Source organism: Cyclopterus lumpus, chromosome 7 (genome assembly GCF_009769545.1).
Source record: "Cyclopterus lumpus isolate fCycLum1 chromosome 7, fCycLum1.pri, whole genome shotgun sequence".
In the NCBI taxonomy this organism is placed as follows: Eukaryota; Metazoa; Chordata; class Actinopteri; order Perciformes; family Cyclopteridae; genus Cyclopterus; species Cyclopterus lumpus.
Window position 1 is genome coordinate 20931721 of NC_046972.1, and position 14530 is coordinate 20946250.

Here is a 14530-nt window from a genome sequence, read left to right on the forward strand (position 1 = left end):
TATGTAACTTTGTAATGCTGTTCATTCTGTACACATGACATCTATTCATCTGTCCATCCAGGGAGAGGGATCCTCCTCTGTTGCTCTCCTGAAGGTTTCTTCCCTTTTTTCCCTGTGAAAGGTTATTTTTGGGGAGTTTTTCCTGATTCGATGTGAGGTCCTGGGACAGGGATGTCGTATGTGTACAGATTGTAAAACCCTCTGAGGCAAATTTGTAATTTGTGATATTGGGCTATACAAAATAAACTGAATTGAATTGAAATTGAATTGAATTGAATTGAATTAGCTAGCTCAGTGTAAGCTTGCTGCTAGGTTAACGTTACCCGATTACATTGATTGTTCTCTTTAAGATAGTTGGTTAGAGCGTATGTCTTTATCTAAGACATCTCTTAAGTTCTAAAGGTGCAACACAATTTAGTAAATCACACCGCAACCGTTAGCGAACTGACAGAACTAACTTTAGCTTGCTGCTCGGCTAACAGTACTTTAACTGGTTTAAATAAGAGGTAGAATGGCCGACAATTTCATGACACTTAAACAAAATGTTGTTTAATGATGATATAAACTGGGAATGCTTTAAATTATACTTCACAAAAAAAAATCTTCAAATGACTGCACATTATGCCAGAATAACGTTATCTTTATCTGACTTCCCTCTCACTGCATACTGAAGATTAACCCCAAGGCAAACATATTTCTCCATATATTTGATTAAAGCAAATACCTACAGATTGGCAGTTATGTTTATTCAATATAGTTAATAGTTTATATAATTTGCCTTCCAAAAATGTTGTTTTTTGGAGGTTATAGCTTGTGATGCTAGTCATGCATTATTTAAGTAATTTAAAGTCTACATTTCTAAAGCTACAACATACATTTACTATATTACTACATAGCTATAACCGTAGGAATGACATATGTGTGTGTGTGTGTGTGTGTGTGTGTGTGTGTGTGTGTGTCTGTATGTTGGGGGAAGGGGGGTCCCTTAAGGCTACGTTCATGCTTGAGTGGTATAACATCCACAGGCTTGTTTTGACACCATACTGTGGAGCTGCCGTCATCATCTAATTGTCAGGGACGAACAAAAAAAAAAAAGTTCTGTTTGATGTTCAGAAATGTATACGAGTATAAAAACCTGACTGTACTTCATTTTAAAACTGAACTAAAACTGATGCCATTTGTATTATTTTGAAGAGTTACAGTAAATAACCTTGAGGAATAACACTGTAGACGGCATCAGCTGGAATAATGTGTTCTCTTTATCGTGGATTTATTAGTGTGAAGTAAACCGCCGTGCCCTTGACCTGAACGATAAGTATATGTTATCATTCTTTAAGACAAAATAGACAGATCTGCTGCAGAGAATTTGATAAAATTACACAAATAATCTCTTGTTCTATTTTGATACAACTCATATGCATAAGAAGCACTGTTTGTTCGACGTGGATAAAGATACAGAAATCAAAATAACTGACGAGAATGAACATCAAGGCCGAGGGCACACAAATATGTAGCATCCCAAAATGTTTGATATCCATTAAATATCTACGGTATATTAATAGAAACGGTAACACTGACTTGTAAATTAACTGTAGGCATAATTAATATAGTTTATATGTTATTAACTTTTTTATTTTTGGAGTTTATAGCTATAACTAAAGTATTTAGCTAAGTTCTCAAGGTGAAACACAATCAAGTGTGCTTTTCTTCATGAATGGACAGTGATCAATCCAGCCATAAAAGGTCTACGCTTTATTCATAAGGATATTCAAAGAAATAAACACTTGCAAATGCATTTCAGACATATTTATTTAAATAAAGAGTTAAAGAAAGTAGCGTATAACAATAACAAATACAGAATTCAGTCAATAATTTAAAGCCAGAAGAGGCCACTTGACGCAAACATTTTTGTTCTTTCTTTTTTTAGGGACTTCTAGTAAACAGTTTCAGTGGGAAGGAAATGTACAACAAATCAAGCCTGTCGGTCAAAAGACGAGCAAGAAAAAGTGAAACGACGGCTGTACATTTGTTTGAAATAACGACTGAAGCAGAGCTACAGAGACATGTTTTAGACGGCATGCTGCTTCCAACAACCCACTCGTGGCTGCTCTTTAAAACCATGTGGAGACCATGAGCAGCGCCGGAAAATGTCCAGCCATCACCTTCGCAGTGGCTTCTGTCTAATGCTACGAATAAAAAGGTGAGGCACCCACTCAGAGAGCCATCCCTCTCTCTATCTCCCACTCTCTCTGTGAGGAAACCCCCCCCCACCCCTCCCCCCCCCTGCCCTTGCTCACTCGGTTGCCAGGCAACACGTGAAATTCCAGTGTTCTGTACATCCAGAGAACTCCGGGCTTCTCGGTGCAGACCTACAAATCATCAAGTCCTCCATTAGCTGAGCTGTCAACAGCCGCTAATGCCAGAAGACTCAAGTGAATACAACATCAACAAACAAACAAACAAAACAAACAAACACCAAAGACAGCTACAAGCAAGTAAAAATACCCAGAAAAAAAAGTTACTTAATAAATGGAGAAAGTCAAGATGCATTTCAGGGAAGTAAAAAAAAAAAAAAAAAATTATGAATTTCAAGCATGAATGGGAAAAGAAAAAAAAGAAAAGTTTTTCTCCAGACAGGACCAGCCTATTTGTGTGACTCAAGTCAACCTACCGATCTATCGGGGACATTTATTGTAAAAGCAGCCATCCAGGCTGCAAATGGGAGCAGGTGCATCTTGGATAACCCGTTTTACAATATTCAGGTGCATCTTGGATAACCCGTTAACAATATTCAGGTGCATCTTGGATAACCCGTTAACAATATTCAGCTTAACCCAGCAACTGGAGCTTGTGTGATGGCCCACATAGAGCACTGCAGGAATGAGTCCTAAAACACAAAACATGGTGCACTTCCGGTTCCCTCATCTTGAGATCAATGTTTTTTTGGTTCGATGCATGAAATGAGGTCTGTGAAAAACAAAAGCTTAAGAGATTTTGTATATTACTGGACAATTTTGAAGCTTATGTCTTAAAATAGGCGTGGCTATATGAGACTAGAGAGCTTGTCGGGGACCACAAGGAACCAAATCTACTCCCTCATCCCCCTATACAGCGAGCTCGTTGTACTATTCAAAGTCAAACTTTTTTTTAGATTTCGTGACCACTAGCGAGATCCGGTCCCTTTTGTGGAAAAGGTTAGCAAAATAAAATTACAAAAGTTGGAAGCTTAGTGGCGGTGACATCATGTGGCCGTGGTGAACAGTAAAACGTTGTCATTCTGAAGGTGGTGATAATTTGTAAAGTATCATAATTTTTTGTTTAGCCTCAGAGCTTATTCTTTGCAACAATCCAACCCATCCCCCCCAAAAAACAAAACTATCAAGGGATCCGTGGCGACGCTATAACTTCCAGGTTAGCCCTACAAAAACACATCTATTACACGTTTACAGTCCAAAGTTCAGATTTGAGGACTTTTTTTTTAAATATCCATGAGGCACAGGATCAATAAAAAAGATTTCTAAGACTCATTTTGGTACAAAAAACTGGCTAAAATGGTGTGTCTTTTAAAAACCAGGAAATTAAAAATAATACTTTTTGCTGGAACAAAAGCTGGCAGCTCTTAAAGTACCAGGGGAACAGCGAGAAGACGCATCATTAATGTACCATCCCTAAAATGAACCCTTATAATGAATACCACTGAACACATACGACTGCTGAGGTGATGGGAAACAAATAGGGGATCTGAGGGAAAAAAACATGCTTAGTTGGTCTTTACATGGCCCAGGATTGTGTGTTTGCTTTGTCACAGCATGTCCACCCCTGGACTGTTTCGTAGCTCGTGTGAGTGCTGAGTCACACTGCGCTCCTTCAGATGTGCGCTCACTTTGACTGCCTTTGCAAATGAACACTCTGCTTTGCCAAAATCCCTTCCTTCTCCACTGTCAGCTTTAATTTCCAAAAGAAATACGGCGAGGGGTCGAGGGGGTGGGGAAAGGGAGGTGGACTAAGGTGTGTGTGTGTGTGTGTGTGTGTGTGGGGGGGGTCATTTCTTCAAGGACTGCTGTTTTAAATTCCCTGTGTCGCATTTCTGTAGAAACCACTTTCCTATAACTGCCGGATTTTTATAGGATCTCGTCGTTCAGCCCGTTGTGACCTTAAAGAGACATTTGGAAAAAGAGATAGATGGGAAAGGGCGCCGCAATCAGAATTTATAACGACTCCCATCAGGGTAACGCAGTCAAAAGCAGTGTTTACAACCACTTGAAAAAAAAATAAAAAATAAAAAGAGGAGGCGCTCATCTTATTCAAGCTCTCGCAGGCAACCTCCGCGTGAGGAATCTAACAGGTCCTAAAGTGCCTGCTATGCTCTCTTTGCACAGGTGTGTATTTAATAGATCGGAAATACTTTCAACAAACAAAAAAATGTTCCACTCTTGTCTCTGCACTGTGTGCTGGTGATATGTCATGAAAGTTCAGTGTCAGAGTTGAATATAGAGAGTGTAGCAAACTTCTTTTTTTTTTTTTAAGTGGTTGTCGGGGAGTTTGGGGAGGATGCTGCAAAGGAGAGAGATCTCTGTAGAAACCGTTGCTCTCTTTCCCTTGCATATCCTTGGACCCCTTGCTGAACCACCTGCTTCTGCTTGTCCTTGCTCCCACCCCCACCCTGCCCCCACCCCCCTCCCCCAGCAGCATGATCTCAGCAGTATTCACATGACGGAGCAGCTCTTGGACTTGTCCTTGCTGAAGGTGGAGGAGAGCAGCTCTGTCTTGCTGGGCAGGTGCAGGAGTCTCTTGGAGAGGCGGCGGACGGGGCTGGGCTTATTGGCAGGCTGAAGTTTGTTCATGCAGGCCATAGCCGCGGTACGGAAAACACTGTGGATGCTCTTCTCTGACGTGAAGGCCGAGCACTCCAGGTAAGCCTCTGCTCCGAGCTGCTTGGCCAAGGACGAACCCTACAGCGTGAAGGAAACAAGATGAGCTACGGTAGATTGAAAAAGGAGAAAGGAGACGGAGACATGGAACAAACCTGTTCGTGGGAGATGGGAGACTGCTTCTGATTGGACAGCTCCATGCGAGTGCATACGTCCGTGCGCAGGTCTGTCTTGCAGCCTATTAGTAGGATCCGTGTGCTGGGACAGAAGTCCTGGATCTCTGCTTTCCACTGCGAGGAGACGAGAGCGTGTCAAGAAAGGTAGTTTGTACAATGACAGCAAGAGATAAGTAAGATGGAGTTGGAAGATCGTTGGCGTTACCTTCTTCAGCGCGCTGTCCACGGTGTCTGGTCGGCTGATGTCAAAGCACAAGAGCACCGCGTCCGAGTCGCTGTAGCAGAGGGGTCGGACGTTGTCGTAGTACGGAGAACCTGCAGAGACAAAAGTCAGGACACGCACTTAGGAATGTCTTCCCGCAACGACGCACAACTTGTCGGGACAATTGGCTCAAAACAAAACGTTGTTGTAAAACGAAACCCGCGCGTCAAGTATTCCCCTATATCAGCAGGCACACGTACACTTAATATCTCTTTCTGTGGTCTGAATCCAGTTGACACTATTGTAATGTTCCATCACAATCCTCCTCCACACTTTCACACAAGCACAAACACAAACGGTCACGTACACCGCTGCCAAACTGATAAGAGAGCAAAATCGGTTTCACGAGGCCGGACGCCTTCCCACCGACAGGAATCCTTCCAATAAAGTAAAAGTAACTCACTGAGTCATAGTCATCGCAACTCGGAACCAGCCACATCTTTCCATTATTGGTCAAGTGTGTACTTTATTTGCAAAACTTTTGTTTTGAGTAAGAAAAAAAGAAAGAAAAAACAACCTACCAGATGTCTTGTGAAACTAAATCATCATCCTACTGTCGGATAAACGTTTCAATGTTTTTTTACTTGGCTTCTGTATCAGATAAAGTGCCAAAATACAGACACCGTGTCTGAGGCAATTTTAATCTATGTCTGTTAAATAGAGAAATCGATGTATAAACAATAGTTAGGTAAAGGTGTTCCTCTTAAAGCAGAAGTTTGACGCTTATTTGCTTTCAATTGGAGAGTTTGAGGGCTCCACGGTGGTGTAGTGGCTAGCACTGTCGCCTCACAGCAAGAGGGCCGCGGGTTCGATTCCCGGTCGGAGCGGTCCTTGCATGTTCTCCCCGTGGCAGCGTGGGTTCTCTCCGGGCTCTCCGGCTTCCTCCCACAGTCCAAAGACATGCTGCAGGTTAATTGATCTCTAAATGTCCCATAGGTGTGAATGTGAGAGTGAATGGTTGTATGTCCCTACATGTGCCCTCGATGGACTGGCGGCCTGTCCAGGGTGTCCCCTGCCTTCGCCCTATGTCAGCTGGGATAGGCTCCAGCGCCCCCGCGACCCTAATGAGGATAAGCGGTATTGAAAATGGATGGATGGATGGAGAGTTTGAATGTAAATCTATAGCAACGCAGCCGATTAGCTTAGCACAAAGACTGGAAACAGGGGGAAAAGCTAGCCCGGCTCAAGGGTTGGATAGTCATCGAAATAATGACGTCTTTACTGTATTGCCATCAAATGAGAGGTATTTTGTTTTTGGGTGTACAACCCGTTACATAAAGAAATGTCACCAATGTGTACGTGTAACTGCAGATTGCAGCATTCACACTAATAAAGAGACACAAGCTACGCCAAAAGCAATTAATGTTGTCACAGGCTCTGTTTAGACATCCGTTGCAACATACATATTATCATGATTCTTGACAGTCAATAATTGTGTTCTCTTGTCTCCATCTATATTCTCTATCGTAATGGTTTTACGCCAAAACACCAAGGAGATAAAACTGAAAATGCACTGGATTTAGGGTGCATTTCTCAGATAACACGCGCAGACACGATTGGCCAATTCCTTTATTAAATCAAACATGACTTTAATAACAATGACACTAATGAAGTTATATCATACACTATTCGTCGCCTCACTCAAGACAATTATCCTCTCATAAATATGACACCTTAGTTGTGAGCATGTGAATTTTGGGTGTGCAGGAAACGCATTTTCCTTGTATTTCCATAAATGGCTCGGCTATATGTGGACCTACCTTTTTCCCTTTAATTCTCAGGAAGGCTCCCGTGCTAAAAACAGACTGACAGGATGTCCGCTCTCTATTGTCTTCCCTCTGCCACCTAATCACTCCCCACACACCAACACCGAGATTTAATTTCCTACTCCCGGTCCTCGGGGGCCAAATGTGCACCGGGAGCTTTTCCTTGCAAATAAAAGGAGGATGTAATTATATCAGGAATAGATACTTCCAATAAGCTTCCTCCGAAACCAACTAACAATCAGGTTGTCTTGAGGAATTCTCTCCTGGAGGCGTTAATGAAAATGTTTTTTTGCAACAATATTTTACCGGCCAAAAAAAAAACCCTCTGGTTCACTCAGTCTGTCAGAATATTTGACTTCAATCTCTTATCTAGGACATCTTATACAACTACAATCTATCAATAACATCTTTCTTTTTTTGAGAAGGAATCAAAGCAGCCGTCACATAACTATCCGGGGTGATGTAAGGCTTGAGAAAGAGGAGGCAGAGAGATCTAAAGAGGACACAACTTGGAGCACCTACCACCTCCCACACATCAGCAGCCACCTGCCTGGACACACAAGCGCGCACACACACACACACACGCAAACACAACCCTTTCAGCTTAAAGCAAACATTAGCTGATGCAAAGAAACGGCCCCTCTGCTCTCAAAGAAAGAAAGAAAATGGATTTTTACAATAGAAACGACTACGTTTGCGACGTGAAGTGGAAGCGTGCGGTAGACGTAGAGCTGAACTTCTCACATCTGTTTTGTATGTGAACGGTCATATTTCATAAGAAGACATCACCCGAGGCAAAGTGATGACAGCTGACAGGATTAGGAAACTAAATGTTTTGCCAAATATTCTCTTGTTTCAGCTTCTAAATTACGATTTGCTGCCTTTCTTGATCTTAAGAGATGGTGAACTGAATATATTTTGCTTTTAGAACCGTAGAGATGTGAAAATGTCAACTTTGATTATGGCTAAAAAAAAAACTGGGATTTTTAAAAGAAAAGACAAGAAAATTCAAATGAATCTCTGATAAAAAAAATTTTTTAAATGAATCTTGCAGCCCTAAATGTTATAAATAAAGATAATAAAAATGGAGAATGGAAAGAAAGATACATAAAGAGTCTTATGCAATGTTTTCTCCAGAAACGGGCGACTGTCCAGAAAGGTTTTGCTCCGTGGGAGACGAACACACAAACCTACATTAGTTCAGTGCTGGTTTCACTTACATAAGACCTTTTTTTAGGCGGCACACACCATAAGGCAGTGAGGAGGTCATGCATAGCTCTCTCTCTCTCTCTCACACACACTTGTGCCTTCTGTTCACAGTGGCCGTATGCCACACACACACACAGATAATAAGACAGGACACACACACACACACACACGCGCTTCCACCCCCTGCATGGACGAGGCATTCCCCTCTCCCCTGTGAAACAACCCCTCTGCAGGCCAACTGGCACTGCTCAACTTCCTCTGAGCACAATGCCGCCGCCAATGCTGTTATGAAATAAATCTATTCTTGAGAGGATTCATTATTGATACCATTTACATAATGCTTCTATATGTTTGAGGTCATTGCGTCAGTAGGCCGATTATGGTTGAACTATATAAACTGTACACATTACTGGCTGTAGCCCAGATAGCAGCTTGATTCATCTTTTTGTCTTCAAAATATCAGCAAAATGTGAAAAGGGGGAGATTATTATTTTAAATTCCTTTCATATGTAACAACAGCCCGACACTCTAAGATATTCTTGTTTACAAAGACAGGGAAAAGCAGCAAATTATAGTGAAGGCAAAACCAAGAAGAAATGTGCATTTGTACTTGAAAAATGACTTGATATGAATGGTAGTTGCTGTTAAATTTGTCAGTGGACGATGTTCACTTAATGCCTATGACCTTTGACCTCTCTGTGGAAGAAGTCAATTTATCAAATATCACATATATAATATTTTAAAAAGTTGATTTGATGAAACTTGACATACATATTTTATAACTAAAGTAGGCGCTGGACACATTTTTCAGTCACCTTTATCATAAATACAAACTGGAGCTGCAGCGAATGGCTGATAAATCAATTAGCTGATAGACAGAACATTTAATGGCCACGAAACCACGACCGAATTATCGCTTAATTTATACTTTTCAAGCAGAAATGCTGAGAATTAGATGATTCCAGCTTCTTAAACATGAGGATTTAAAGCTTTTTTTCTTTGTTTGCTTTTTCATTGTAAACTGATATATTTGGGATTTAAACTGTTGGTCAAACAAAACCAGACATCTGAAGACGTCTCCTTGTTTCAGACATATAACAGATTATTAACATGATATAGAAAAACAATCTGCAGATTAAACAACCAATGAAAATAATTGTGACCTGCGGCCTTGAAACACAGTTCAGAGATCAGTGTCACTCCTCTTGGCTTCGAATCAGAAATGTTTGTGTGAAAAGGATTTGTGGGACAGAAACTATGTGAATACCATCAATAAGAAAAGCTCCACCCACTCATCAATGATACTAAACTGCTCAAAGCTACGATAAAGCTGTCCAGTTTAAATGAGACGGAAGTTAAAAGTGTAGGATTAAACCAGTCAAACGTGGTTGCCTTTAATAGCCTTGGTTGTATTTCTCACAACGGTTTATCTTTGATTGTTTTTTTGTTGGGGGGGGGGGGGCGTTTGTTTTCACGCTGAACTGTGGATTCTGGGTCCCAGACCGTCTCGTTGCTCGGGCCACGTTGTTTATTGCCGGCACCGATCCACCGAAGGAGAGATCTCTCAACAGATTTCCCCGCGAGTGAAAAGCTGCTTAACCGCATCAAAACAGGACTGGCAGATAGTGACGTCTGGGTCGACTCTGTTTGTGAGACAATGAGTGAGACGGAGCCTTGTTTACAGTCGTTACCTGACTCCAGGCTGACTGTGTTGTTGTTGCTGCTGCTGCTGGGAGGGTAAACAAGTTCCACAAACCAGCCCGTGAAACACGACTTCTTTATTCAATAGTAATAATTAGTAAATATGCTCAACGAGCAGCTCGGGGAGAATTTTAACCTGGCAAGTGAGTCAAAGAAAGCATAAGGAGGCAGGTGATCACAGTCTGGCTCTCTGCCAGTTGTTTTAACCTGTAGTCATAATTTAATTTAAAAAAAAAGATCTGAGCATAATTCCTCACCTGATGTGTCCCAGAGGCTGAGCTCCACACGCTGGTCTTCAAGCTCCAGGCAGGCGGTGTAGTTCTCAAACACAGTGGGGACGTAAGTCTAGAAATGGACAATGAAGAAAGAGGTTTTTTTTAAATCACAAATTCACTAGTTCATAATTTAGAGTTTAAAATGGGCAAAAACAAGAGCAGATGTCCATCTCAGTCAATGAGTCCCACCACCAGCAAAATGCATTGAAAATGTTAAGACAAAAAGTGTTTTGTTCTTAGATGACTAAAGCAATCAACTACAAAAATGTGATGCTTCTTTTTTAATCAATTCATGAATTGAGCAGCGCACAACTATATTAATCTACAATATATCAAAGATCTTATAGAAGCCAATATGAGAGGATTTTATGTAACCCAGTCCGAGTTACCAAACCTATATGGAAAATACAGCCCATTGTCAAATATCCTTTACGACATGTCAATCTATAATACTATATGCGACATGGCACCGCCATGGGGATTTGAGAAATTAGATAGATATAAACCAGAAGATAGAGGATAAGATAAGCCTGTATTGATCCACAGAGAGGGGAATGTGGCTGTTGCAGCAGCACAGCGACAGACATGAGTACAAAATAAATAGAGAATGTTAAAAAAAAACAGTAAGAGGTATATAAAACTAAAAATAGAATAGAAATAAAAAATAGATTTAAAAAAAGGCAAATACAAAAATACGAGGTAAAGTGACAGTGGTTTGAGTGTGAATAAAAACTAATGATAATAAGATTAAGATTAAGAATAAGAGGCCTTCAAAGAATAACATCACTATATATATATATGCAAACTAAGTGGCTCTCTAACACATTTATAAACACAAAGAGAAAGAAAACTCCTGCCTGGTCTTCTGGCCCTTGTGGAAGTGATAAAGTAACACGCATTCTTCCTCGTGGGGGATGAATCGCACACATCTTTAATTTATGTCACGCACATATTGTTCAGTTGCAATAAGAAAAACAACACCTCATGCAACAGACCCCCCCCCCCCCCCTTCCCGTTATTAAATGATATGTCGTACCTCTGGGTAGCAGTCCTTCGCCAAAACCTGTAACATCGCTGTTTTACCGCATTGGACGTCCCCGACCAGCACGAGTTTACAGCGCGCGACAAACGGCTGCGCGAGTCTTCTTTCCTTCATGGTGCGCGAGGGATTCAACCGGCTATCGGGAACAGGAGAGACGGAGAGAGAGAGAGAGAGAGAATGGGAATAACGACGGGGGTAAAGTTGGAGTAAATCCTCTCGGTTGCTGCTCTTCTTCCTCGGGCAGAGCGGCAGTCAACGAGGGGAATCACTGCGGAACTTTATATTGTCGCGCCGACCAATGAGCGCGGCGCTGCGCGCGAGCCTCGGAGGAGGCGGAGGGCAGCGCACGAGGTCTCGGCTCGTCATCGGGTGGTAATGGTGGACGGTCCCCCTCAACGCAACACCTACAACCTAATGCTGATAGTGGAGTAGTTGTAGAAGTATCCTTAAGTAGCAATATGCCACACAGGAGAAATACTCAATACATGTACTTAAGGAAAAGTGCATAAGTTTGAGCATCAAAATTAGCCTAAAATAGTCAAAGTAGCCTTCTCATTATGTGAAATGGGCCATTTCAGAACCAGATATCATTATGATCAGTATTAATAACCAATGAGAGATCATTTGAACCACTTTATAATCTATAATGATATATCTTGTTCTATTTGAATATTTTAAATCTGTGACTAAATGTGTTATAGTGGATTAAAGAGTTAATTGTTTCCCTCTGATGTAGTGGAGTAGAAGTTACCTCCACTTGAATTACTCAAGTATACAGTACTCGTATAGGTACTTGAGTAAAGACAACTTTCCACCAATACTCAGATCCCTTTTAAGTAAAAAGCTGCTTTAGTTTAAAAAATACTTCATTACAAGTAAAATACCTGAATGTTACTTAAGTAATGGTTAAGAAGTCATTTGATCAAAATGTAGGCCCACTTTTTATTTAGTAGTTTGCAGCCAATTTTTAAAACGTTGTATACTACTGGGTAGGTTAGTAATACTTATTAAGAATATAATTTTTAAAGTATTTACAAATACAAATGACATTAAGTACAAATATATGTCAAAATAGTGTTTGAGTATACTGTACTTGAGTAAATGTGTTTAGTTGGTTGTAGTCTGAATATGTGGTGTAATGTAACTAAAACACTATATTCAAGTACATTTTTTGTTTTTTTGAGTATTTCCATTTGATGCTACTTCATACTTTGACTTTGACATTTCCGAGGGATTTATTGTTCTTTTTTCTTTGTACTTAAAGTTAACACTAAGTACGTAAAAACTCAAGTAAGAGGGGATTTTTTTGTCCTCTCTGTGGAAAACCTCACGAGTCTCTAGTTATAGACGCAACATCTAGTTTTGTTCACAGCTGCAACAGAAAAACGTACTCACTAAACTATATTTAAATCAGATTAATCAAAAAGTTATTAGCATTGTTGTTTTCCTCTGTTGTGAGTATTCTTTGGCAGATGTGTGCAAATAGTAAGTAAAGTCACATGGCCAGAAGTCATCAGAACGTAACTCACTGCTTATCTGATTTCTATCTGATTAACAAATATTCTTTTGAGTTTTCTGACCTCTAAATCTTTAGTATCTCAGTTCAGAGGTCAGAGTGCATGTGACATGTTTTTTTGGGGGGAGTTTAAAATGAAAGGGCTATACGAAAAGGTTTGTGGGAGCATATTACGTAGAAGTCCAGCAAGTGAGAATTTGCTTTAAATGCTGTTAAATGTCCCGCTGAGGACCGTTTCAATGCGTTTCGATTAGATCCTTCAGACCAACTGTGAGATAAACAGCCATGTGAGGACGCATGCAATTATTTTCACATGAAACATATGAGCGGCTGCATGCAGCCGATGACAGATGGCTCCATCAATCTGAAGTATAACAGAGAATTTCGAGAGTGTCAGCCATTTGGGGAGGAAGTGGAGCGTGGTGTGCAGAAGATAAATGGAAAACAAGTGTCGCAGAGGGCTCTTTGATGCCATTAATGTACAGCGTGAAACTCTGGATGAGGACATGAATTGCACCTGCCGCCTGGCGCAGAGACAAACAAGGTAACCGATGTCCCTCGATGTCTTGCTTAATTGACATTTCCATTTTCACATGCATGTATACGGCACAATTTAATAATATGCAAATGCCGATTGGCACTTAATGCTTCACTTCCTCATGCTCCATTTCTCCCTTTCAGTGGGTTTAATATATGTCCGTGTGTGAGTTTCCAAACACTGAGTTACAAACTGCATGGAAACGACCTTATTGGGTATTTATTGTTTGAAACTTACATTATTGAACTGTTTGCAGAAGAACCCCCCCCCCCCTCTTTAAACTTTGCACATTATTTACATAGGGAGTGAGTTTAAAGTTCCAAAATATCCCAACAGCTGTTGCATGGATAGTTGTGCAACGCCGTACAGATAGTCATGGTCCCGAGTGGATGTATCATATGGACTTTGATGATTCCCTGACTTCTCCTAAAGCGTCAACCATGACGCTGACATTTGTGGATTTTTAGTGAAACAACTGTTGGACGGATTGCCATGAAATTAGGTACAAAAATGAATGTCCCCCAGAGAAAAACATGTATTGGTTTATGGCTAAATACCAGCAAAACTAATGACCTTCCCATGAGCCTCAGCTGCATTTTGTTTTGAGGGCTAATTAGAAAATGTTAGCGTGTTAACACGCTAAAACTAAGGTGGCTGTGGACTTCTTACATCATGTAGGGATTTAATAAGCCAGTTACACGTTAATTAGTGAGTTTAAGACATGCTGCTGGGCGTGTTTCAGATCGTTGGAGTGAGATATGCTAGCTGGTTCCTCCCGTTCCTGTCTTGTTGTAACATTAAGCTAATCGCCACCCGGCTAAAGCTCCATAGTTAATGCAAAAAAAAGAGTGGTATCAATGTTTTCATCTTGTTGTTGGAAAGAAAGTGATTTAACATATTTTCCAGAAAAGCCAAACTATTCCTTTTAGGATCATTTAACAGCATAAGGACATTCCTGCACCATCAAACAGTGTTTAGCAACGTGATCGTTGCAGACTGAGGTTGAGAGGACTTCTGCTGACCTATGGATCCCCAATGGTTTCTTGATGAAAGACGACAAAACTCTGAGATGGTGGCACACTTCGGTAATCTGAAAATGCAGTGACTTTTATAGCATCCTCAAACTCCTCCTGTACAGCGAACACGATGACCTATAGTGCTGGCCCTACATGCT

The 14530-nt window shown here is 40.9% G+C and overlaps 1 protein-coding gene across 1 annotated transcript; it reads right to left on the reverse strand.

Moving 5' to 3' along the window:
- Positions 1–1725: 1725 nt before the first annotated feature.
- Positions 1726–11625, reverse strand: LOC117733177 (rho-related GTP-binding protein Rho6-like). Its single transcript, XM_034536598.1, has 5 exons — positions 11297–11625; positions 10243–10330; positions 5253–5362; positions 5027–5161; positions 1726–4952 (listed from the first exon to the last, which is right to left on the reverse strand). The coding sequence occupies exons 1-5, from the start codon at positions 11414–11416 to the stop codon at positions 4707–4709; spliced, it is 699 nt and encodes a 232-aa protein (XP_034392489.1). The 5' UTR covers positions 11417–11625; the 3' UTR covers positions 1726–4706.
- Positions 11626–14530: the final 2905 nt, after the last annotated feature.

What these genes read in the sequence shown, in the direction of transcription:
- LOC117733177 (XM_034536598.1), bottom strand. Translation starts at nt 11,416, where the DNA reads ATGAAGGAAAGAAGACTCGCGCAGCCGTTTGTCGCGCGCTGTAAACTC. An exon ending in CGAAGGACTGCTACCCAGAG is followed by an intron (nt 10,331 to 11,296) that starts GTACGACATATC and finishes GTCCATTTCTAG; the next exon opens with ACTTACGTCCCCACTGTGTT. An exon ending in TGGACAGCGCGCTGAAGAAG is followed by an intron (nt 5,162 to 5,252) that starts GTAACGCCAACG and finishes GTCTCCTCGCAG; the next exon opens with TGGAAAGCAGAGATCCAGGA.